We start from the raw sequence: 24531 nt of genomic DNA on the forward strand, positions 1-24531 counted from the left end.
ACGGGTACCGTCCTGTTGTTATAGTACGTACAGTTCTAAGTATTTATATACAAAGGCCGACCAAAGAACAAAGTACAACCTGAACTATAGTTTTTAAAGATTTCACCCGATAAAATACAACTCATGCCTACTGTAGTATCAATATAGTACACAGTCATACACATGCTACGGTACACCAGGTCACCTAAAAGGTATAGCACATGCAATGATATATTACTCGTTCTGTGGATTAGAGAACCCACCATTTTTCCAATGTTCGCCTCAATCGTAATGTCGTCGTTGTTTTTGTGTCTTCCCCTCGATGTGCACCCTGAATATTCGATTATGCGGACCTAGACCTTGCTACCAGGTTTGCTAGTATTAGTTATTGGTCGATTGCGGGGACGAAAAAGAAAAAAATGCGAATAGCCAGAATCACCTCTCCCACTACGCGTTGTTCAACACGCACCAACTGTCACTCACCCGCTGGTAATCCGCACAATCCACTCTGCTAAGCGCGTCACCATGTAGTTTGTGCAAACGTGGCCCACGCCCTCCTGGCACACGTACTCGGGGCTACCGCCATTCTTTTTGAAATGCTCGATCCACTCATGCGAGTATGAGTCCTTGACCAACGCATCGTCCTCACCGGTGGCAATGAAGACATGTGTGTCTGTAGACATGTCAAATACCCGTGCGTCGTCACGGGCAATGATGTCCTTTAATGGCTCGGGAATCAGGTATTGGCACTGAGGGTTGGTGTTTTTGAGGGAGCCTGTCTTTTGCCGGTGCTGGTCCAGCCGGTCCTCGAATAGCGTGCGCATGCTGGGCGATCCGATTATTGGTGCAATGGCAAAAATGTCCTGGTCCTTGTTGCGGGCCACAGATCGCCAGGCAATGTGGCCTCCCAGTGACACTCCAGACACAATGTTGTACCATTTGGGTGCCACGTTGCGGAGCTGTGCGTCCAGCACTGCTGGCAGGTACTGCATGACCAGCAGCAGGTCGTCTGTGGAGCCGTCGATGATGGACATCATATCCACGGCATGGGTGTCGTTTCCTGCCTCCCAATCAAGAGACCGTTGGGCCGTGAGAGTTCGCGAGCCGTGGTTTCGCAGATCGAACGTCACGGCAATGTAGTTTGTCCAGGGCGTGTACGAGTGCCGTCGCGAGGTGTGTGAATCGGTTCTTGTCACATGCGGTCGGGATGCCTTGAGAGCCTCGATCCCGGTGTTGGTGGCAGGCAGGTCTCGCTGGTCGGCCTCGGGCGACCGGTCCACAGCTGCCTCGCGACACCGAGAGAGCAGTTCGTGGGCCAGATATTCGGTGTACATGTAGTTCTGCAGCCTGGGATGGGCCAGGTAAAGCACTCCGACGGCCTTGCACCGTTTGGGCAGCTCTTCGAGGCCGTAGACCATGGTGCGGATGCCACCCACGTCGACCACCTTTTTGGACGAGACGTGGGTGTGGGGCTGCAAATGAAACGCTTCGTCCATTATTCCATATCGTGTGGGGCGAAGGAAGAGAGTGTGAGTGTAATATGGGGGGAGGGAGAAGGGGTGTCCGAATTTAGGTGTAAATGTGAAACTGTGTGGGTTTCGGGGTCGGGGCTTCAGGGTTTCGAGCTCGATAAGACTATGGGACTGTGGTTGGCGCAAGAGCCACAGATAACAGCCATTTCTATGCTCGCCTAGAGGCCGGAGCTAGCTCCACACAGCCGTCCACGCTATCAGGACCTGTCGTTTTGGCGTCCACTTGGATCACAGTCCATTCCCAACCGGGCAACCCAGGGTTCGGGCTCCCCTTAAAGGGTCCCCTTCGGTGCATGTCCTGCACATGGTCTTAGCAGTTGAGCTGTAGCAAGTCAAATGGATGTGATGAGAAAAAGTAATCTGGTGTTGCTGTCGGGCACACTGTGCATTAGCCAATAACTATACGGCTTCTTCTTCAAGTGAGGGGTCCCACAAGACTCAGCTATCCACCGAAGCTCGATTGGACATTCCACAACTGTTGTTTAAAAGCACGCCGTCTACTTGTACCGACCCATCAGCACATCTCCTGATGCGTGGACATATGCCGGTCGGGGGCTTCATTGTGCTGTACGTTCAGTAATCTCCTCCCTCCACTGGTCTAACTCGCGGCACCGCTTGCATCCATCACGCCTCATCACCTTTGCTGCACGCAAAGCACATTGTTCAGGGGCAGAGTTCGACTAACAAGCCGTGCCGAGAACCAGAAAAGCGGGCTGTGTGAGACACGCTTGTGTGAAGGAGCAGATGAGATAATATCGATATCCAGCCCTATCCAGCCCCCTCCATATGCTGACTCGAGCTCGTCTTATTATTTCAGCGGAATGAAAATAAATAAAATAAAGATAAAATAAATACTGGAATCTACTTTTGGTGTTTCGGAGCAGCCAACAACTAACCGAGATACTGTACGAACGAGACACGAACGAGACACAGTACGAACGAGATACAGTACGAACGAGATCCAGTACGAAAGAGATCCAGTAAAAGTGAAATACTTTTACCAGTACGTACGAACTTCCACATGCTATCTGTTTCTTCTCACTGACACTGTCACCACGATGCTTCCATCAAGATCCTCTGCACTCACCGCGCCGAACAACAGATCCCCAGAACGTGTCTTCCTTGCTAAGGTGGCTTTCACTCTAACACAAATCACGTGAACACACACACACACGCACGCACGAACGTTCACACGCACAAACACACACAAACACACACAAACACACACAAACACACACAAACACACACAAACACACACAAACACACACAAACACACACAAACACACACAAACACGCACAAACACGCACAAACACGCACACGCACCCTGTATCTCTCCTCTCATCCACTCATTTTCTCTCTCAAGCACACATCCTGGTCTGCGCAGACTCACAACGCACTAATAAACTTTGGCGTCTCCTGCACCCGTCAGCCGGAGGCCGGGTAACTCCCTTGGTCCCAAACAAAGACTAGTGTAGCCTTCTCTTCACACCCAGTCCGAAAGGTTTGCCTCGCGCATACTCCAATGTTGGCAATAATGCGGCATTTTCAGCAACACCAGTTTCCCGCCACAACCTGTGAACCCGCGATGCCGGCACTCTCGTGAGCTCACAGCCAGCTCGGACTCACCGCAACAGTTGCCGCGACTCTGCTTTTGAGGAGTTTTGACTGTCCATCTGTCTAGGGGACAAACACGGCGCCACGCCCCCTCCGGCTGACTTGACCCTAACTAAAACCGAAAATTTACCCAGCAGCTCACAGGCGTGTCACCAGAGGGCAATGCCGGGCGACACAGACGGGTCTGGCGTGGGCGTGCGACCAGTCTGTTGGTTGTGCGGTGGTTTTTTCCCCATTTGCGGCATTTCCCACAGGCCCATTTTGGGACCCCTACAATTTTGTGACCCCCTCACCTCCTCCCCGACCCACTATGGTTGCCTTTCGCTCCCTTTTTTTCGCCACCCAAAATTTTGCCCCAACTTGCTTTGCAAGAGTCATTTTAAGCTTTGGGGTGCCATTTCGGGACAATTTTACTCCTGTTTTCTCTCTTACACTGCAGCATGTTGTGGGCACCTGTCTTCACATTCCTTAACCATCGACTGCTGCTAATGCGACAAATTTTTCTCTACACTTCTACGTCTCACTGTGACTAGTCGTTCCACTTTCGACCGCCATCTTCCCCCGCCGTCGCTTGTTGTTGCGTTGAACAAGGTGATATCTCTGAGAGTCCCTCTTCGCACAGGGACATACTAGCCTTGTAGACTCAAGGTGTGCGCCCAGCAGTCTAGCCGTAGCTCCCCTTCTCTCGTCACTCTTGCCACCGTGTCCCTATAGCCTTGCTTGTATATTTAGACAAAAGCAGTAGTGTGCCCTAGCCCAAACCTTAACTTGCGTTTGTGCTGGGAAGAATGCTAACCGTGGCAAAGTACTTAAGCCCTCGGGCTCCCAAAATTTCAAAATTCCTTTCATCGGACTGAATTTGTTCATACATTTCGCGCTTTACCCTACCGTAACACGAAAACACTGACTCTCATTGGTCAGTTTGGTGGGTACAAAGAACAAAGAGTGAGTACAGACAAAGAAATCCTATTGCGTTGGTATGCACACGACATGCGCTTGATGGTGATGTCGTGTGTTATGTGTGATGGTGATGTCGCTGATGCAGGACCTGACGATGGTGTTGTTATTGCTGGTGCATGAAGGCGTTGCTGTTGATGTTTATGATGGTGATGATGATGGAGGTGGTAGTGGTGATGAAGGTGATGGATGTGATGAATGTGATGAAAGCAATCTATCTATGACGGTGTCTTCGTTGTAGATGTGTCGTATCCACGTCACTGCAACCCCACAGCTGTGTTCTCTGTTGCAGCGCCTAGCTCGCACCCTTCGTTCTACTCGTCACTTGCATCAAGTTTACGGTTCATGTCGCCACCCATACACATCGTCACTATTACTAAGGTGCAGTCGTTGTCATATGACCAGATGATACGCCACCGGATATGATGGTGATGGTTCTACTTAAATGCACTTGCGGCCCCACCCTCTATTGAACTGTTACTAACCAGAGATAGATATATTTTAATTAATATATCTACTGTACATATGACTACTATGGAGACGACCCCCACAGTCAACGCTTCAGATGTGGACGTGAAGCGACCCGGCGACGACGTGGAGAAGGACGACATCAAGCGTCCTCGTGTGGAGGACACCGACGCCATGGACACAGAGGAGCCAAAACCCACTGACTCCAAGGACGCCACCGAGTCCAAGCCCGACGAGGCGCCCAAGTCAGACGAGTCGGAGGTTAAGGAATCTGATGACAAGCCTACCGAAGAGACCAAGCCTGAGGTCAAGACGGAAGATACCAAGGGGCAGCAGGACGAATCCGCTCACTCTGAGGCAGCCTCTCTGCCCACTCCTTCCTCCTCCATTGTCGAGTCCGACAAACCTGTGGTGGAAATGCCAAAGCACCAAGTCAAGTATGCGGCATCATCTCTCAAGGCCGTGAAGCGGCTCAAGGATGCCGCACCGTTCATCCACCCCGTGGACCCCGTCAAGCTCAACATCCCAACATACTTTGAGGTAATCAAGCATCCCATGGATCTTGGCACCATGGAGAAGAAGCTCAACAACGGCGAGTACGGCACGAAAGAAGATATGATTGCCGACGTTCAGCGGATTGTCGACAACTGCCTGACTTTCAATGGCGCCGATTCTTTCATTTCCAGCATGGCCAAGTCACTCTTCACATCGTTTGAACGTCACATGTTCAACTTCCCCAGTGCCGACGCCCCAACAGAGCCCCAAAAGAAGAAGAAGTCTTTGGGTGGCGGTTCCAGCACCCGGACTCCTCGAGGATCTATGACTGCTGGCAGTGAAGAGACCTACGCACTACAACCCAGTGGCGTCCCCACTATTCGACGGGAGTCTGCTATCGACGGGCGACCGAAGCGGGAAATTCATCCCCCGAAGCCAAAAGACCTCCCTTACACCAATATTAAGCCTCGCAAGAAGAAGCACGCTATTGAGCTCCGATTCTGCAACCAGGTGCTTAAGGAACTAACCAGCAAAAAACATGAGGAGTACTCGTTCCCCTTCCTTCTCCCAGTGGACCCCGTGGCTCTCAACTGCCCCTCGTACTTCAAGATCATCAAGGAGCCCATGGACCTGTCCACTGTGCAGGAAAAGATGAACAACAACGCCTACGAGACTGCGGACGAGTTTGAGAGCGACGTGCGCCTCATTTTCAAGAACTGTTACCGGTTCAACCCTGATGGCACTCCCGTCAACAAGATGGGCAAGAGACTCGAAGCCATCTTCGACAAAAAGTGGGCTGAGAAGCCCATCCCCCCTCCTTCTCCTCCCCCAACGATGGACGACTCCTCTGACTACGACGAGTACTCTTCGGATGAGGACCTCGCCTCTTCTATCACTAACCCTGCCATTGCATTTTTGGAAGAGCAGATTGAGAGAATGAAGCAGGAACTCACCAAGATGAAGAAGGACGCTGCTCGAGAGATGAAGCGGTCTCGACGGCGAGGCTCGTCCAAGCGATCGAAGTCCAGTTCTAAGCGAAAGGGTTCGCGGTCGTCCGATTCCGGCGGAGTGGTTGTCTCCTACGAGATGAAGAAGGAACTCAGTGAGCGAATTCCCCAGCTCAAGGAGAAGCAGCTTCAGCATGTCATCAATCTCATTCACGAGTCGATGCCCCAGCTTAAGAGTGAGGGTCAGGATGAGATTGAGCTGGACATGGACCAGCTCGACCCCCACACGCTGATGAAGCTGTACAACTATGTTGTCAAGGACGACAGCAAGAAGAAATCATCTTCAGGAGGCAAGAGTACGTCTTCCTCCCGACCTTCTTCTTCTGTCTATCCTGGTCAGCGGAAAAAGTCCAAGCCCATGTCTGAGAGTGAGCAGGCACAGCAGATTGAGCAGATTCAGAAGAAGCTGCGACAGTTTGATGAGGCTGAGGGCGGTTCTGCTACCCCTCCTCCCACCAACGGCCACTTTGATGATTCGTCTGACGATGACAGTGGTTCCAGTAGTGAAGAGGAGTAAGTGGAGTAGCAGACAGGTTATTTATTTTAATGTGTCATGATGTATATTAGTGATAGAAGTTAACTGACTTAATTATTTTATGTGGAACCGTACTTGTACTATAAATAGTGTTTCGTATGGCATAGTGTGTATGGACATTGTGGGTACGAGTATGTACATACTGTAGATGGCCAGATGCACACCTTGTCCTGATATAATAACAGAGATGTGTTTTGGTGTAGCCAACATAGTAGCTACTGCACTTGTATGTACATACTGTAGTCAACTGAAGTTGGTACAAATCTTGTGTATACAGTGATAGTTGATTGTTTCCCGAGATGGAACTGGTGTCAAAAAATCTAGTGTGGATATCGTATCTCAAGTGTCACAAACAGGTACAAGTATCGTAGCTGTGGAGCATAATTAGATGCCATACCATGTCGTTCATCTAACAGTGCAACTAATAGTTATTATGAGTGCACTTGTACAGCATGTTCGTATCAACAGTATCTACAGACCCATACATGGGTGATAGCTAAGAATAAATATAATTTACATATGGCGCGCGTTTTGAAGCCAGTTTGGGTTGGAGGTGTGTTCAGAACTCAGCCTGTGCTCTCAGGTTAGCAATGACTTCCTTCTGGGAAGCGACTTCATTTCGGAGAGCCTCGATAACCAGATAGAGACCCTGCTTGTCGGTTTCCAGCTGCGATATTCGCGCCTCGTTCTCTGCGTGGACCTCTGCCAGCTCCTCCGCCGCGTTATGCTTGACCCGCTCCAGTGTCTGTCTCAGACGCTCCTCCTCCGACAGCTGTTGTCTGTCTCCAAACTTGAGTCCTTCGTTCTTGCGCCTTTTAGTTCGTGGTTGAGTCGGGCTGTCTGCCTCACAGATTTCGCTTCCCATCCCTGCCACTAGACGAACACTTCCTCCGGGAGCTGCGCAGGACACGTTCTCCTTGTCCGAGTCTTCGGGGTACTCTGCCTGGGTAGGCGGAGTGGAGTTTTTGAGGTCTACCGAGTAGGGCGATGAATCCTTGTATTGAAATCGAGAGTCGTCCGGCGAGGTATCTGACCATGAATAGACAACTCGTTCGGAAGGCGAGTTTTGGGGATGTGTGTGTGCTGTGAGGATTCTAATTGCCGAAGGAGACCGCTTTCGAGTGAGACACGGCTCGGAATGCAACAGTCGGTGCTCTTCCGAGTATATTTTTCGTAGACTATCGTTTTGTTTGTCTTCTTGGCCCTCCTGGACTAGAGTGACATCTCCTGAGTGGTCTTCATCGATATATGTCTCTTCTCCAACAGTCTGGTCTGCCTCCTCTGTGCCTTCAACCACTTCTTTCCCTCCCCGTGATGGAGACTGGGGAGATTCGTTTGTGATATTGAGACCGCTCAGGGGCGCCCGCGCAATCACCTCGGAGCTCTTGTTGTTTTCCTCAGCAAACGGGTCAGGCGACATGGATGCACATCGAATGGGGTCAATGTTGTCTGAACACGACGGCGAAATGTACTGGTAGTGTCGCTTGCCGGGAGTAAGAGCCACAATGCGTTTTGTGACCGTGTGCATGGGTGTTTTGTTACTTCGCGGAGGTCGAGAAGGTGTGTCTTGAGGTCCCGCTTGGAAATCGTCGTCTTCCTCCTCCTCTTCTTCAGCTTCGTCGTCGTCTGAATGAATGTCGATAATGTCGCTTTCGTCCCCGCTCTCGTACCTTCCATATCGATCCTCCAAGCTCATCTTTGTACCGGTGTTTGTGTGCTTCAGTCGTCTTGTAGCTCTGCCACTCGCTCTATTGGGGAGTCCTATGCATTTAAATTACTACACCTTGTTAATTAGTTACGCGTCCCACGCGAGTTACCCGGCTGACCTGCATCCCCAGCCATGCGCAATGTAGGAGGAAAGAGGAGGCTGAGGGGTGTATTTATATACATATCTGGGCCAATAGAGTGATTAATTCGGACAATTAGGTCATCAGAATGTCTTATTTGTTTTCCATCACGTAATACCCACCTAAATAGCTACGAAGCCGCCCTCTTTAGTGGAGGGTCTTTTGAGGGCCAGGCAGCACGATGAGACCTAAAACGCGAGAAAACGCGACGGCACCAACCAGACGAAAATGACCGAAGAAGGTGCTGGCTACTTGTAGATAGAAGAGCACCAAGACTACTTGTCAATGGCAATTCGACTTGTGGCAGACACTCTTGGTCGTATAGTCGTATCACTATCATACCATTGCAGCATCACTTCGTATCGTACTGTACGTACATTGGTCCCATTGGCAGGGTCTCACTCCAATGGTGCACCTAAGAATGCCATACTTGCGCAGAACCCCACTTAGTGCCTTAGAAAGAATGTGCGCTATCTGACATTCCACCAGGTTACAAAGGCGATAAGACCTGTCAAATATTGGGAATGTGGTAGCTGGCTGGCATGTGACACGTTCACCTGTCTTGAAGAAATATGTATTGTATCGTACTCCTACATGTATCGTACTCGTACCTGTACTTCTCTCCACTTCACCCTCGTCTCTGGCTCCTATGACTCGCTGCACAGAACATCCTACAACGGTACATACTGTACCTTGCTGACAACTCTATGTGCCGTGTGGTGTAGTCTATATAGTCTGAGAGATGAGTTCTTGATACCGGCTGTTGGTCGGAGAACCTTTAGGGGTATATGAGGACAGTATCAGTGTCTAAGACACCAAGTATGTCTTTTCTACCACCGATACTCCTACAGTAAGCACTGCCATTCCAAATCAAGCTACAAGTATATACTGTACCAGTATGTACTCGTACTTGTATTCAGATTCAGTAATACTGTGTATTGTCCCTACCAACCCGGCCTTAATTGTAACCTCAATTGTAAAATACTCACGATGATATTTGCGGAATGGACACTTGTAGCTGGCCATAGTACGACGGTGATCACGTGCGCGCCCGTAGACTACTCCCAACTGTACTGTAGTGTCCTCCGGTTCCTAGAGTCGAATAAAGTTGAGTGGTCACATGACTTATCCCACTTTGGGGGAAAAAACAGTCACATCTGAACCTTGCAGATTTCAAACCTCCCACTCAGTGTGAATTTTGATTTTGAAGTGTTTGACTACGAGACTCTCATCCCACGACGATACACGCCAAAATGTCATTCAACAAGGATAAGGCCGACGCTGAAGCTCCCCAGCAGCTCCGAAAGATCAGAATCACTCTGACTTCCACCAAGATGAAGTCTCTTGAGAACGGTGAGTGAAAATGGGCGCGACGAGATATGAGAATGGCAGCACTTAAGATACCCAATTACGTAACTGGAAATGACGACAGTTCCAGGACCGGGAACCTCTCTCCAAACGATGAAATACTAACACAGTCTCCGCTGACATCATCTCTCGAGCTAAGAACTCCAACGTTGGCGTCAAGGGCCCCGTCCGACTCCCCACCAAGGTTCTTAACATCACCACCCGAAAGACCCCTAACGGTGAGGGTTCCAAGACCTGGGATCACTTTGAGATGCGAATCCACAAGCGACTCATCGATCTCCACTCCCCTGCTGAGGTTGTCAAGAAGATCACCTCTATCAACATCGAGCCTGGTGTGGATGTTGAGGTCACCATTGCCGCTTAAGCTTGTTGACCCCAAAACTTGGTATAAAAAATTGCACATGTATTATTGATGTCAGGTGGTAACTTATCTACAATAACATGTATTTATTCAGTAGCAGGTATAATTGTAGACTGTAGTTGGGATCTCAAGGGTGTTTGTAGTTTGTAGTTGTTGGAAGGATATTACGGCTGAATTAATGATGTGTGTTCTAACGACGTGACTTGGAACGGAGGTAGAATGTTGTGTGTCGAACAATTTGCTTCGATATATTTGATCTAGAAATATGCTTCTGGATCTTGAGCTCGCTGCTGGTTCAATATCGGTGTACCTGAAGTACGATACCGGTGGCTACTAGTACATATTCATATCACGCAAGATCCATGTACAAAGTATTGGATGAGCTGGAGGTAACTGTGTAGCTGGCGTAAAGGGCTGGTTAGGGTCAGTACAGTACGATGATGGACGCAGCCGTACGTATCTGTAATCTGCTTATTAAATAGATACTCTCCAGGCGCCATTCATCTACGCTCTCGTAAGAACTATATGGCTCTATCCGAATGAACACCCTTGATAGGGCAGCAGACCATGCAAGCATCTGATAAGACGTGAAGTGCAACTTTTGGGGTATACCATATCACTCTGCTCTACAGCTCACACTACTTACCGCATACAGCTGATAATCCCATCCCATACTATACAAGTCATTTCCTATCTATCATGCTCCCTATCGTAGTCCATCTTGCTCTTTTCTTCAGCTTCTTACAAAAACTTGCTGAGCCAGATCTCGTGAATTCGAGTGTCGTCACTGAGCTCGGGGTGGAAAGAGGTGCCCATCATGTGGCCCTGCTCGACAGCCACAATGAGCTTCTTGGTGGGATCAGAGGGATCCTCAACCTCAGCCAGAACCTTGACGTCGTCGTTGAGAGTCTTGAAAACTACAGGAGCTCGGATGAAAACGGCGTCGAAAACAGCCTCCTTGTCGGTGATTGTAGAGGAGACTCCAAAGTTGCTAAGCTTGAGAGGGGCGATGAAGGAGCCCAGCTGTCGGCCAAAGTAGTTTCGAGACACCACCACGTCCAGGCCTCCAAAGAGAGCAGAAACGGTCTGGTCAGCGACCTTGTTTCCGTGTGCGTCAATCTCGGGGGTGCCGGCCAGAGTCTGCTTCTCGGTCTTGTGGTCGTAGATACCGGAGGAGATGAGAATCAGACCAGCACAGGTGCCCCAGGTGGGTTTCTTGTCCACAGTGACAAACTTTCGCAGAGCATCCAGCATACCGGCGGATCGCTGGGCCACCAGAGAAATGGCGGTGGACTCGCCTCCGGGAATCACCAGACCCTCGCACTTCTCCAGCTCGGTGGGGGTTCGGACCTCGATAACCTCAACATCCTTGTGGAGCTTGGCAGCGGCCTTTTCGAGATGTCGACAGTGCTCGGCGAAAGCTCCCTGAAGAGCAAGCACACCAACGGTCTGAGTCTTGGTCATGGTTGTGTGGATGTGTGTGTATGCGGTGGGAAGAAGAGAGGTGGGGTTGGAGACGGTAAAGCGCACGGTATATACGCTATATTTCTACCCTACATATTCTTACCACAAAATTATCCTGACTCTTATCTCCCAAACTCTGATCTACTGCGGGTAAATTTGAGAGGGGGTGTGGACGGTATTGTAGGCGGAATATTTGGAGTTTTAACATATAATATAATTGCTCCTAGTCAGATCATTTGATATTCACGATATCTTCCAGCCACCACATCATCATCGCCAGATAAACACTTCCTCACATTAGCATCTGGAGCGTATAAGGTTCCATTTAGCACCCCCCACCATGGAAACGAAACGGATATACGAACCGACTGTGACTAATGGAGGCTGGATGAAAAGATGGAAACGCTCCAGTACAAATCGTTTGCTTTTGTGAATCGATTCAAGCAAAAAAGTGTCACTCTTCGCTGTGATAATACTCAATTTTACTGTACTCTTTTTTATCCACATCCCGAAGTGGTAAGACACGCCGTTAGCGTATATGAGACTCGGTGATGAGGCATTAGCCTACGTCAGTGACCCGGATATCCCCACACGGACGGTTATAGGTGGTGTGACTACATGGAGCAACGGATGTGTTTCCCATTGTGTTTCAGTGTAAACACAAGCGGCAAACAATACGCATCACGTGACTATATAACGTATCCATCGTCTATCTACCATTTGGTCCCTCCTCGCAACCGCGAGTATACTGTAAACGTAAGGAGGGTTGTGGGAGTATGAGTATGAGGTAATATGTATCAGTATCGTGTGTTGAATACGCACCTATCACACAGATTCCACACAATCCATGTACTCGTACATGTATCGCACATATCAGTATGTACTTTGAATATCAGTGTATAAATTGAACATAAAACTACATCACATTAGATGCGTGCAATGTGTGCAGGCCATCAATCACAGTGCGTACCACTGTGACCACTGTGGGAGGCTTGTCACAGCTTTGTCAGTTGGTCTGTGTCTGAACAGGAATTAGAAGACATCCAGAAGACATTCGACTCGCTACTGTACAGTAGGGAGAGATTGATATAAGACGATTCGTCTAATATTTGACCTTCTTTGTGGCGAAAAGACGATCTCCAATGTCTCCGATTCCAGGAACCAGGAAGCCCTGATCGGTGAGGCCCTCATCTCCCTTGACCACGTATACCTCCACGCCCTCGAGCTTCGAAAGCTTCTCAATGCCCTGTTTGGATGCAATCAGCGACACGATGACAATATGTTCCACGCCCCACTCCTTGAGAATTTCCACCACGGCCTTGGCAGTGCCTCCAGTAGCAATCACTGGATCCAGCACAAACGCGTGGCTGATCTTGGTGGTGGCCGTGGGCAAGGGAGGAGGCAGCTTGTTGTAGTACTCCACGGGACTCAGCGTCGACTCCTCTCGGTACAGTCCCAGATGGTAGACTGCAGGGTCGTCTTGGGCGGGCAGCTGGGCCAGAAAGGGATCCAGCATGGCCTGTCCGGATCTGAGAACGGGAGCAATCACATACTCACTATCGGTGGGTTTGAGTTGGGGAACCACCACTGCATGCCCCAGGTCCGAGGTGACCGTGTTGGATCTGTCCTTCTCTTCGGGGTCTTTTCGCTGGAAGACCTTGGCCAGGACTTCGGCCGCAAACGAGCCTGAGATTTCCGCCACCAGCTGTCGGGTTTCCCGCGAGTTGAGTTTCCGGTCGCGAAGCTGCGCCAGTTTGGTCTGCAATACTGCTTGTTCTGAGGTGTATACCATTGTGAAAAGAACTGGGGGGAGGGTTTACGGTGTAAACGTGAGTAAGATAACGTGGGTCTTTTAGGCAGGCGGGCACATTGCTTTATGTACCGAGTGCTTATCACTTCTCCGGTGAACTTAATGCAGTTCATGTATTGTGGCAATATCCGTCCGTACGAGGGTGAAACACGTGTCTGAGGAACCATTCAACTTGGATTGCTGCGTGTGACCATTCAAGTGGTCTTGTGGAGCTCCATGCGCTTTTTAATCGCCATATAAACGAAGCAAACACGCATCCACTGTAAGCACTCTACCCCCAGCCCCCAGCCCCAAGGGGATCAATGGACCAAGATAAAGTTCCACCGATAAGCCCAAAAAGCGACAACGTGGTTAGACGACAGAACCCTGTTGTCTTGAGGAGAGATGATCCGGGACCTAGTGGCGACTTTTGTGGGTAAGAGAGGCTTCTTTCACATCTTTATCGATCCCAATTGTCACAAAAAACTTCCAGCAAGTCAATTGCATCTTTGTACATCTCCTGGAAGCCACATGACCTCCTCTTCCCCTCCGGAGAGCCCGACGGCATAAGAGTTATGCACGCAATGCATCCAGTGCCTTATCTCTCATTGCGAGCCATCCTGCATTCTGACCATCACAACAACTTGATTGGCGGATAATATTGCCACTTCAAAGGAAAGCATTATCGTGACTATCGTGTGCGTTACAGTGCGTTGTTACTTGACTTCCCAACGTTCCCCAACTCATACACCTTCCTCACACACATCTTGACTCGTTCGCCCCATCATGGACTACCTACTTACACTACCCTCGGTGAGAGATAGGTCGACAGCCGTGTTCAACCAGGCCAAGGTCGACAAGCTCACCAACTTCACCGCGGACTTTGAAAAGCTACCTGCCGTGGCAGAGTACGTCCATAAACTCATTGAACGAGACTACCAGTCGGACGCCTCCAGAATCCCCCCTCACGGACGATGGCAACACTTTGACGTGGGTCACAAACGCCTGGAGCCCCTCATTGAGTCCTGGGAGAAAAAAGGAGTCTCCAAGGACGAGGTTGCAGCTAGACTGGTCGATCTGTTTGTGGTGTCTGTGCTTCTGGATGCCGGAGCAGGGCCCACCTGGAAGTACACAGAAGGCTCCGGAGAGCAGACAGGGCGATCCGAGGGAATCGCAATTGCCTCCCTCGACATGTTCGCCGCGGGAATCTTTGGTGATCCCGATATTGTGACGGGTCCCGGCCTAGAAAGGCTCACCCTCAGCCAGCTCAGTGATGGCTTCCAAGTAAGCAAGACGAACCCGATGGACGGCCTTGAGGGACGGTACAATCTGCTCGTCCGGCTAGGAAAGGCTCTCATCGCTTCTCCTGAGCTCTTTGGACCCTCTGCTCGCCCAGGTCATCTCATCACTTACCTCAAGAGCACAGAAGAGCCCATCGAGATAGCAACTCTCTGGGAGGCGCTGATGAAGGGCCTGGGCCCCATTTGGCCTGCGGGACGACTCAAGATAAACGGTAAGGCTCTGGGAGACGCTTGGGTATGTTCCTCTCTCCCCAACCCTTCAGGAGACGAAGCTGGATCTGTCACGCCTTTCCACAAACTCACCCAGTGGCTGACGTACTCCATTCTGGTCCCCATGAAGGAGTATGGAGGCCTCAAGTTTGTGGGAGAAGAGCAACTTACTGGTCTACCCGAGTACCGAAACGGAGGTCTTCTGGTCGATTTCGGGGTTCTGACTCTCAAGCCTGAGGCACTGAAACAATCGCTTAGTGGTGCCAATGACCTTCCCAAGTTTGAGCCCTCCTCTGACGTGATTGTCGAGTGGAGAGCTCTTACCGTTGGCTTCCTGGATGCCCTTCTTCCCATGGTCAATGCTATGCTGGAAACGCCTCTTGTGTTGCCCCAACTTTTGGAGGCTGGCACTTGGAAGGCTGGTCGTGAAATTGCCAAGGAAAAGCGATCCAACGGCGGGCCTCCTATTGAGATTCAGAGCGATGGCACTGTGTTCTAATCCTCGAGAAGTCGTATAACCCTTAGGGTCCCTACCATTTCTACTCCATCAACTTGCATCCTTCATGTAACTCACTGTTAACCGATCTATGTTATTAATATACATTATATGCACCCATACCACATGTACGCGCGTAGAAACTTGTACTATCGTGCAAGTAGCCATACTCGCATCCTCCTATGCCAGCCGATCAAGAGCAACAAAAACTCCGTCTTCCACTCGAACAGGTCTCTTGAAATCCACTTTACTATCGAACAGCTCCTTGGCTCCAGACACTCCAAGCGCAGTGTCGTGCTTGACGGCGTCCTCGACGTGATCCCACTGTCCAAACACAAACAGAGGCCGCTTGACAGTTCGGGGCAGGGCCAGAATGGGCTTGGGCTGTGTTTCCGGTGCAAGCTCGCTCTGTCGGAACTCTCCACCAGGACACCACACGGTGTAGTCGTATCCCTCGGGAGTAGAGGGCATGGTGAAGATGTGAGAGAAGTCGGTGGCCACACGAACAGAGTACCCGGTATCTTGTCCGTAAGCCTCTGTGGCTGACACAACCTTGTTCTCCTTGGTATCCACAGTCACTCTGACGCCCACAGGAACGGTCTGGCCATATTCGAGCTCGTGGGGCTCTGCAGCGCCAATGTTGATGTAAGGAGTGGCACCATCAACGGTTGGTGGCTGCAGCTCGATACCCTTGGCCTCAGCCTTCTTGACGTTTCTCTTTTGTTTGGAGATCTTGCTCTTGACGTTCTTGTTGAGGATCATTGGGATCGACATGCCCTCCTTGTATCGGGCGTCTCGCGACTCCATGAACGGTAGCAGCAGCTTGGGCAGCTTCTTGGCGTACTCAAAGTTGGTTGTAGTGGTTTCCGGGGTGAAAATGGACTTTCGCAGGTAATCGGGGGTGACGAAAAACTGCAGCAGAGAAGCCAGTGTCACAGCTCGCTCGGACAGCTCGGGCTTGTGGTCGTTAGATGCGTCAGAGTTGAAGACAATCTTGGGCTTTCCAAACGAGCTAGTCTCGGACTTTTTGGTCTTCTCCTGCTTGATGTCGGGCCGCTCTGAGGGTTCGTAGATGACAATCTCGTCCACGTTGTAGGCCACCGCAGCTCGAGCAATCTGGTAAGCAGTGTGGACAGCTTGTTGGTAAGACTTGACAACAGTCTCTGAAATGCAAGTGGAGGGCACAACGAGAGTCACAGAAAGCTGAGCCTCCTTGGGAGTCGTGGTCTGGAGCTCGCTCTCTTGGTTGGGTGTGAGGGTGGACTCAAACTCCTGCTGTTTGGCCTTCTTCTTGGCCTTGTGCTCCTCAGGAGTCTTTCTCTTGAGCTCGGTTAGTTATTGTGGGATCCAAATTGGCGCTCTTGACTCGCTCATACTCACTTCTGACATGTCTTCTTGTGGTGTGGTGTGCTTGATGAAAATTTCAAAATAATTTCGATTAGACTTCGTGATCTTTGATGCAGGTGGGAGGATGTGTATACAGTTGGGATTACTTGGTTTACCTGGGACTACTTAGACGTTTAGTTAATAACTTCGTATTCATCAAATATATCAAAATTGCTTGGTTTGCTGGTGTCGCGTCTACTTGGAAAGCTGGTCAACAACTGCGGCAAACAGCCAGGCTCCGGGATCGGGAACATCTGCGGTCTTTGAAACATAACTGGCTCGTCCATACTGAGCTTTGAGGGTCTTTGTGCTTTCTGCTCCCTCCTGAGCGGCTTTGGCTGCATGTTGAAGACTTCCAGACGAGGCGTAGACTTCACAGAAGGGAATCAGAGAGTCCATGACCGTTCGGTCACCCTTGCGAGCCTGTGTGTGTGTCTGGAGAGATTTTGAAGCCAATCCAACCGCCTTTGGAGCCTGTTCAACTCCTTCCTTTTGCAGGTTGTAGATGAGAGCACTAACAAAGATGCCCAGAATGGCTCCCAGAGAGCCACCCATGTCATCCAGGCAGGACGAGAGGAGATTAAGAGTTCCCTTTAAAGAAGACTGCTTGCGGGAATTCCACTCCTTTTGAATGTGAAGTGCCGCGTCTTTGGCTGCCATACCGCAGTCTCCATCACCCATTACAGTATCCCAGGTGGTGAGAGAAGGCTCGATTGAAATGACATGTTTGCAAATACGCGAAACAAGCTCGTCATAAGGCGACTCTTCGCAGTCCTTGGCCGCTAGCTCCTCCTGCTTGGAGAGCACCTTCTGTTTCTTGGGCTCGTTGACACCGACCCTTGGCCAAGCAGGAGCATCAGTTGGAGCATCGATGAGCTCTAGAAGCTGTTTGCTAGATAATTTTTCAACGAGAGTTGCAGAGTATGAAGGGTTGTAAAGAGTGATTGAAAAGCCTGGGCCGTCTAGCGACGTCTCAAAGGCTCCAGACAGGACTCGACAGGGAACAATGTTATAATCCTGCTCCAGAACAGACAGGGCCACTTGAGTTAGGGCTCCATTCTCGAGATTAGACAGCCCACCAAAGTTGTTGACCAGCAGAATAACCTCGTCCTTCTCCTTGAAGGACACAAAGGCTCGCTCCTTGTCGTTGGGGTCTAGCAAAAGAGTCAACATCTGTTTGATGAGATCTTCAGGCCGTTCGGGAATGTCGACCTCAACAAGTCCTCGTTCGTTGTGAATACCCATTCCAAGTACAGCCTTGTCATGAGGGATATGAAAGTCCACGTCTGTTCGACCAGGAACACTGCAGTGGTCCAGAGAACATCCCACCGTGACCAGTCCGTCGTTCACTGCCCGTCCTACATTGGAGACGTGATCAAAGGAACCTCCAGCCTCAGCACAGGCTCCCATGGACTTGAGAACAAGCAGGTTTCCCGCCAGTCCCCGTCTTCCGACCTTTGAGGACCGGGTTCGTCCGAGAGCGACATCATCAGTCACAGGGATGACTGCCACCTGCATGCCTCCAGACTCGGCCTGGAACTTCTCTTGGGCCAGTCCAAAGTGCAGCTTGTCGCCCGTGTAGTTTGTGATTGCCAGAATAACGCCACTGTCGGGTTCCGAGGCTCTGATACCGGCCATAACCTGTCTGGCCGAAGGAGATGCAAAAATGTCTCCACAGACAGCAGCATCTAGTAGTCCCGAGCCCACAAGACCGCTCCAGCTGGGCTCATGGCCCGATCCGCCGCCCGAAATAACTCGGACCTTGTCCGACTTTTTCTTCTTGTAATAAATGATTCTCTGATCTTCCACTAGACCCAGTTGCGGGTTGCTAGCCAGGAGAGATTCGAGGTAGAGATTGACGAGATTCGTTTTGGCGAAGTGTTTCATTTTGCGTGTGATGTGTGAGATGTGACGACCGTGAAGATGAAAGAAGCACTACTTGCACTCAACTCATTTGTTCTATATACATCGAGCGCTTTTACCTCAGAAGAAGCGGATGTCTCGAGAGAGCCTTGAGTTTAGCGTACATGAGATCGACTTTGTGGGGTAGTAGAGAGGTGTCATCAATGGACATTTCAGAGGAGCTTTTGCAGATTTTTTTACATATTTGTACTCCTTGGAACTTGGGGACCCTAAAGATATAATTTTCCTTCCGGTATCGGCATTTCTGTATCCCCTGATGACGAAAATCTGTATCGTATGGGGATATCGAATTTTGCGGGGTACAAGTGCAAGTACTCGGTTAAGCTCTCGGATGCCTTCTTTTGGATGTTCCGTCATACGATATCGGCGGATAAGCTCGTTTGGGAAGTGCATGCGGGGAGGTCACCTGTTGAAGAAAGAAGATGAGATAGGTGTTAAAATAGAATTCTGACAATGTCAAATTGGCTGTCTGGGTTCGACGATTTGCCAGATATATTTATTTTTGTCGCATGAGCATTTTTGAGTGTCGATGACCTGTTTGAGAGCATTGCTATGTGCGATTCTTTTAGGAAGCATACTGAGGTGCGATGTGATGAAAGAGAGGGAATACATCTGGCCTTTTTTTTCTTTCTTGACTTGATCTCCAGAGAGAGAGAGAGAGAGAGAGAGAGCAAAAAGCGGCCTTTCGTAGTCCTGGTCACGTGTATGGTTTACGAAGGGTGAGGTTCTGGTGACAGGACACACATCAGAGTGTACTGCGTACTTGTACTTGGGTATACTTGTACTTGGGCTCTACGAATATTGAAAGATATTCGGGTAGCAACGTCTGCTTCATTCGTTCTTACACGTACAGGTATCAATATTAACAACGCAAACAGTCTCCTTCATGGTACAACTTGTATCTTCTCTATGGTATATACCTCCACGATGAAACTCAATATGGTCACGTTCAGACAAGGATGGGAGAGTACTTCGCTGGATTGCTGTAAATGCACCAAACGAAACGAACCCAGATGTCCGCTGAATCACACGCAAGCTCTAGTGGCACGGCTCTACCAACCTAGCAAGCCGCTGGGAGCAAAAGCCGTGTCATAGATACGCAAAGCACAAGGCCACATACTTGTTGTAGACTAGAGACAAGGATTCAAACACAATGGGATATCGAACAGAAGGCTTGTGTACAACCCTTGATTACTACTCTATGAATGGGTCATAGATAACAAAACCTCTAGTTCGTATCAGTCTTCTGTTCAGTCCTAGTGTCAAGTCTTATCTTTGGGTCTTCAGCCACACCCGGAGAGTGTATCGCACATCCGCCGAGAAGTGCTACAGAAAAGAAAAAAGCACGGGGACTCAGAAATGTGGGGTTTAAAGTGCCAACGGTCGCAAAGAGTCTTCCAGCCTGCACCGACGACATGTGTCAGTGGTGCTTCTTCTCTGTTTATCTTGGATAGACCTCAGCAAGCCACACTTTTTGAAACTGTGGCTTGCAGCGGAAGGAAGTGAGATACAAGGTACGAGTACGAGCTAGGATCTCTTTATGCATACTATAACGATTCACTTTTGGTCCCTGAGTCTGTTGCTACAAGTGTTTGGCGTTGGTTTACTGTATCTTGACGTTTATCTCTATACTGTACCTACTACAAGTAGCTACCGTACTTGTAGCAATAGGTCAATAGGTCTAGTCTACTTTTTGTTTTGAGTCTGAAAATGCAAATAAATAAAACTATGGGGGGAGGCCACGGGCCTGAATTTAGAAATTTTCACAGACCTTTTTCCAGACGGTCTTCTTCTTGGGAGTCATGACTCCGTCGATCATCTGCTCCTCATCGACCTTGGTATCCAGATCCTTTCGTCGGCCAGAGATGACGTCCATCTCGTTAGCTCGAACCCATCGGGTCTTGTAGATAATCTTGTAGAGGAAGAAGATGACGAAGAACAGAGGCAGCAGAATGTACGCGTCGACAAAGTTGCCTGCATCGAAGGGCGAAAGAGTGGTCCATCCCTGCACCAGAGCCAGGAAAACGTTGGCAACAAGACCGAACCAAGCATTGTAAGGGAAGAACATGGCTCGGTAGGGCAGGTCTTCAGGAGAGTAGCCCTGAGCAGCCCATCCGGCTCGGAATCGCAGATGGATGAAGGAAATGGAGCCCCAAACCAGGAAGGTGGAGACACCGGACAGGTTGACAATGTAGCCGTAAGCCTTACCAGCACCGGTGGAGATGTTCATCAGCGACAGAGCGGCAAAGGCGTTGGTGAAGATGATGGCGAAAACGGGCACACCTCGCTTGTTGGTGTAGGCGAGGAACTTGGGGGCCTTCTTGTCCTTGGCCATGAACAGCACGGTTCGAGAGCCAATGTAGATGGAGGAGTTGACGGCAGACAGACAGGTAACCAGAATGAAGGCGTTGATCAGATGAACGCCTCCGTGCCATCCTGCAGTCTGAATAGCCACGGTCATAGGAGACTGAAGAGCCTTGGCGTCAGCAGAAACAAGCTGGGTAGCCTTGGAGGAGCAGACCAGTCCGAAGAAGAAGGCGGAGCCCAGGTAAACAAAGATAATACGCCAGAAAACCTGTCGAATGGCTCGGGGCACAGCAACGGAAGGGTTTCGGGTCTCGGTAGCAGCCACGGCGACAGACTCAACTCCAGCGTAGAAGGTGGAGCAGAAGACGAAGACCTGAGCAACACCTCGAAAGCCGTTAGGGAATGCTCCAGGGTCGTGCCAGTAGTGGAATCCCAGAGCGCGCGTTGTTCCGTCCCCGTTATCGAGTCGTCCGACTCCTCCCGCAGCGTAAACGATGGCAAAGATGAAGAAGGCAACCAGGCCGACAATCTTGATGAGACCCAGCCAGAACTCGGCCTCACCAAAGATTTCTACACCCAGCAGCTGAAAGCCAAGGAAGAAGAACCAGAAAAGCAGGAAGTAGCCCCAAATTGGGACTTTTTCCGACCAGAAGTACAGAATGGAAGTCAGAGCATTGTACTCGTTGGAAAGGACACAGGCCCAGATGATGAAGTAGTTCCAGCCGACTGCAGCTCCGGCAGCCTCGTCCACAAATCGATCTCCCAGCTTGGTGAATGCTCCACCAGTAGGGTACAGGGTAGTCATTTCACCAAGAGACTGCATGATAGAGAAGGCAATGATTCCGATACAGCCGAAACCGATAATCAGGGAAGCAGGACCTCCAGAGGTCAGAGCACCACCAGATCCAATGAGCAGACCGGGGCCAATGATACCGGCCAGGGCCATCATACTGAGATGACGGGTCTTAAGACCTCGCTTCACTCCGTCATCGGCTATTTCCGCGGCCGGTCCATCGCTGAAATCTGTGGTTGCATGTTCTTGATCGTGGGTGTAGCCCTTGACGTCGTTATGGAGATCGTCATGTTCGGGCTTGGTCACCGAATTTTCGGAGGGAGTATAACTCATGGGAGGTAGTGTGTGAGTCGGAGAAGAGAAGAGATTTGTTGCGAGCTCTCTCTCTTATGGAAAAGAGTCCTCTCTCATGGTTATAAACCCTTCAATTCATCTGAAAACAAGCTAAATTCAAATATTGATAGCCTTTGCACCAGATGCATGAGTTGATAAGCCACATAAACTTAGATATGCCACCAAGAACAAGTGAGGGGTGAATGGGGGAGGCGTGAAAAATTTGCAGAAACATGCAAAAATGCGTAAAATTCGGGGGAAACCAAAGAGTGCCCCATAGTTCTCGAGACGGTATTTTTTGGCCCCAAAATTCCCACAGACTCCTGCACGTGACTTGTGCAAATGCGCAGTCTTATTCTTTGTATACACTTTGTCTGTTGGTAACTTTGAGACTGAGATTGAACTCTAACGAGTTCATTTCAGTGACGTCACCGAAAAGCTGGTTTATGTGGGCTGGAGGCAACGGGTTTTGCGGCTGATCAAAGGGGCTTACCAGCGGTCGTGGTTTTTTTGCGAACGGCAACATGCCATTGTTGGTGTGCGTGTTTCTACGCCGTTCTTCTCTCCCACTTTTGGAAATTGCTTAAATCCAGAAGCCTACGGCTGTGATTCAAGAGAGACAAGAAAAAAAGACAGATGCGAAAAGAGCAAAATGACAGCCCAACTCACGGCAACTCTATGTACCAAGACGGCCAGCTCGCAAAGAAAGATGGCGAGAAATCGCAAAGTGGTTTAGTCCTTCTTTCTCTTGTTTGATTTTTTTTTTTTGATTTTTTTTTTGATTTTGTTGAGGCAGCCAGACTCTTCATGGACACGCTTGCTTTTGCGATTTGTGCCACCAAAAACCCTCTACTTGGAGACACGGTCGGCGTTTGGCTGGTGTGGCGTATGTCGGCTTTTGGGTGCGATTTTGTTGTAGGCAAGTACTACACACTCAAGCGCTCTACTTAGCCACCACTGAAGCGGCTCACTATCTGCGCTCGGAGGCCTGTATTGTTGCTCATTGTGCACCGGTTCCCCTCTCCCCCCCAAACATTGACGTCATAGTGTGCAGGAACGATGACTGATAAGGCTACAAGGGGTGTATGCGATGCGGCGGGGTCAGATAATATGCTGATGTGGAAAAATGTGAGATTGTGGGAGGGAGATTGCCCGCGCCCAAATGCCACACGGACGGCTTCCGACATGGACTATCTTGGTGTCTCCCCTCACTCAACGCCACATTCGAGTTATGACTTTTCTGTGGCTTGCCGAACGTTTTGTGGCTTGTCTGAACACAAGGTAATTGTCTCAAGCGCAAGCAACAATCGGTGGTGCCAATGCACACCTTCTGGTTGCATGGAACGGGCACACTCAAGGTAGTATTCGCTTACCTCAGGGGTACGAGTTCGTCCATTGACACGCGTGCCCACGTCCCGCCATATCTCCTATCGCCCTTACACTTATCTCTACCGCCTATCTACTACACCTTATCACCGCCGCTATCTTGCTACAGCTGATAACAACCAATTTCGGGCCAGACACTTCGTTGTCGACTGTCTTAGACTTCCACTTTAAGCACCAGATTAGCGAACTGTGTCAGATCTGGGTTTCAGACCATAGCACTTTTGTGAATGGAGTTTGAGCGGGATATCCAGATCGAGGCGGGACACAGGCAAGAGCTGTGGTGGTCGCACGCAGACGTCTCTCAAGTGTGTCTCAGCCAGTGGCGAAAAACGCAAAGGCGAGATGGAGAAGAAAAAAAATTGATGCTTACACATGAAGCGGTAGGGTAAACGGCCCACCATAGGGTTCTGTTCAGTACTACCGAGCCGAGACGGGTCCGGGCCGGGCTACAAGCACCAGTACAAGGTGGACCTTACGTACATACGCAGGACCACACGATACATAATGATACATGGTGGGGGTGTTTCAGCCTAGCCAAACATACATGTTGGACGGTCAACATGGGCAAAAAGTGTTCGTGTGGTTTTTTTTTTTAGGTGCAGTGGAACTTGACAGGCACCCACTCCGACATGAAGATTTTTTCGTTAGCGCGCGTATTCTAAACTCTCATCGCTAGCCGAGAGAAGTGAACCCAGTCAACTGGAAATGGATGGTCGGTGGTTTTCGCTGAAGCTCTACTCGCATCTGTTTTATGCGTCGTATATCATTGGTGGAATGCGCTAGAACCACGCATTAGCATGGATCCAGGGGAGGTGCGGTACATTACAGACAGCGAATGGCGATGCTCGATCAGTGCAGTTTCAGGTGTATGGCGTGATAACGGGTAATATTCTCTGGTTGGCGCCACCAAAGCCTTGGCACCCGTCCTTGTCAACCACGGTTCATTTCCGCTCACTAGAATCTTGGCGTACTACTTGAG

General features: G+C 50.0%; 12 protein-coding genes across 12 annotated transcripts; 3 read left to right on the top strand and 9 right to left on the bottom strand.

Annotated features, from left to right (window-relative positions):
• Positions 1–458: 458 nt before the first annotated feature.
• YALI1_E24360g (uncharacterized protein) lies at positions 459–1475 on the bottom strand (the record flags this gene model as incomplete). The annotated part of the gene is made up of 1 exon (XM_504190.2): positions 459–1475. The coding sequence occupies one exon, from the start codon at positions 1473–1475 to the stop codon at positions 459–461; it is 1017 nt and encodes a 338-aa protein (XP_504190.2).
• A 2164-nt stretch (positions 1476–3639) lies between these two features.
• Positions 3640–3993, bottom strand: YALI1_E24383g (uncharacterized protein; the record flags this gene model as incomplete). Its single annotated transcript, XM_068283073.1, has 2 exons — positions 3640–3834; positions 3889–3993. 2 exons carry the CDS (start codon positions 3991–3993, stop codon positions 3640–3642), a joined length of 300 nt encoding a protein of 99 aa, XP_068139174.1.
• A 615-nt stretch (positions 3994–4608) lies between these two features.
• Positions 4609–6570, top strand: YALI1_E24391g (uncharacterized protein; the record flags this gene model as incomplete). Its single annotated transcript, XM_504191.3, has 1 exon — positions 4609–6570. One exon carries the CDS (start codon positions 4609–4611, stop codon positions 6568–6570), a length of 1962 nt encoding a protein of 653 aa, XP_504191.3.
• A 577-nt stretch (positions 6571–7147) lies between these two features.
• On the bottom strand, positions 7148–8284 carry YALI1_E24428g (uncharacterized protein; the record flags this gene model as incomplete). Its single annotated transcript, XM_504192.2, has 1 exon — positions 7148–8284. One exon carries the CDS (start codon positions 8282–8284, stop codon positions 7148–7150), a length of 1137 nt encoding a protein of 378 aa, XP_504192.1.
• Positions 8285–9688: 1404 nt separating this feature from the next.
• Positions 9689–10167, top strand: YALI1_E24442g (40S ribosomal protein uS10; the record flags this gene model as incomplete). The annotated part of the gene is made up of 2 exons (XM_504193.3): positions 9689–9788; positions 9914–10167. The coding sequence occupies 2 exons, from the start codon at positions 9689–9691 to the stop codon at positions 10165–10167; spliced, it is 354 nt and encodes a 117-aa protein (XP_504193.1).
• A 330-nt stretch (positions 10168–10497) lies between these two features.
• On the bottom strand, positions 10498–10741 carry YALI1_E24451g (uncharacterized protein; the record flags this gene model as incomplete). The annotated part of the gene is made up of 2 exons (XM_068283074.1): positions 10498–10557; positions 10601–10741. The coding sequence occupies 2 exons, from the start codon at positions 10739–10741 to the stop codon at positions 10498–10500; spliced, it is 201 nt and encodes a 66-aa protein (XP_068139175.1).
• A 164-nt stretch (positions 10742–10905) lies between these two features.
• YALI1_E24461g (uncharacterized protein) lies at positions 10906–11628 on the bottom strand (the record flags this gene model as incomplete). Its single annotated transcript, XM_504194.3, has 1 exon — positions 10906–11628. One exon carries the CDS (start codon positions 11626–11628, stop codon positions 10906–10908), a length of 723 nt encoding a protein of 240 aa, XP_504194.1.
• A 1102-nt stretch (positions 11629–12730) lies between these two features.
• YALI1_E24479g (uncharacterized protein) lies at positions 12731–13420 on the bottom strand (the record flags this gene model as incomplete). Its single annotated transcript, XM_504195.1, has 1 exon — positions 12731–13420. One exon carries the CDS (start codon positions 13418–13420, stop codon positions 12731–12733), a length of 690 nt encoding a protein of 229 aa, XP_504195.1.
• Positions 13421–14203: 783 nt separating this feature from the next.
• Positions 14204–15427, top strand: YALI1_E24487g (uncharacterized protein; the record flags this gene model as incomplete). The annotated part of the gene is made up of 1 exon (XM_504196.2): positions 14204–15427. The coding sequence occupies one exon, from the start codon at positions 14204–14206 to the stop codon at positions 15425–15427; it is 1224 nt and encodes a 407-aa protein (XP_504196.1).
• A 177-nt stretch (positions 15428–15604) lies between these two features.
• YALI1_E24513g (uncharacterized protein) lies at positions 15605–16813 on the bottom strand (the record flags this gene model as incomplete). The annotated part of the gene is made up of 2 exons (XM_504197.4): positions 15605–16750; positions 16805–16813. The coding sequence occupies 2 exons, from the start codon at positions 16811–16813 to the stop codon at positions 15605–15607; spliced, it is 1155 nt and encodes a 384-aa protein (XP_504197.2).
• Positions 16814–17005: 192 nt separating this feature from the next.
• On the bottom strand, positions 17006–18697 carry YALI1_E24532g (uncharacterized protein; the record flags this gene model as incomplete). The annotated part of the gene is made up of 1 exon (XM_504198.1): positions 17006–18697. The coding sequence occupies one exon, from the start codon at positions 18695–18697 to the stop codon at positions 17006–17008; it is 1692 nt and encodes a 563-aa protein (XP_504198.1).
• A 1789-nt stretch (positions 18698–20486) lies between these two features.
• YALI1_E24567g (uncharacterized protein) lies at positions 20487–22166 on the bottom strand (the record flags this gene model as incomplete). The annotated part of the gene is made up of 1 exon (XM_504199.1): positions 20487–22166. The coding sequence occupies one exon, from the start codon at positions 22164–22166 to the stop codon at positions 20487–20489; it is 1680 nt and encodes a 559-aa protein (XP_504199.1).
• Between the last annotated feature and the right edge of the window lie 2365 nt (positions 22167–24531).

This window comes from Yarrowia lipolytica, chromosome 1E, assembly GCF_001761485.1.
Source record: "Yarrowia lipolytica chromosome 1E, complete sequence".
NCBI lineage: Eukaryota > Fungi > Ascomycota > Dipodascomycetes > Dipodascales > Yarrowia > Yarrowia lipolytica.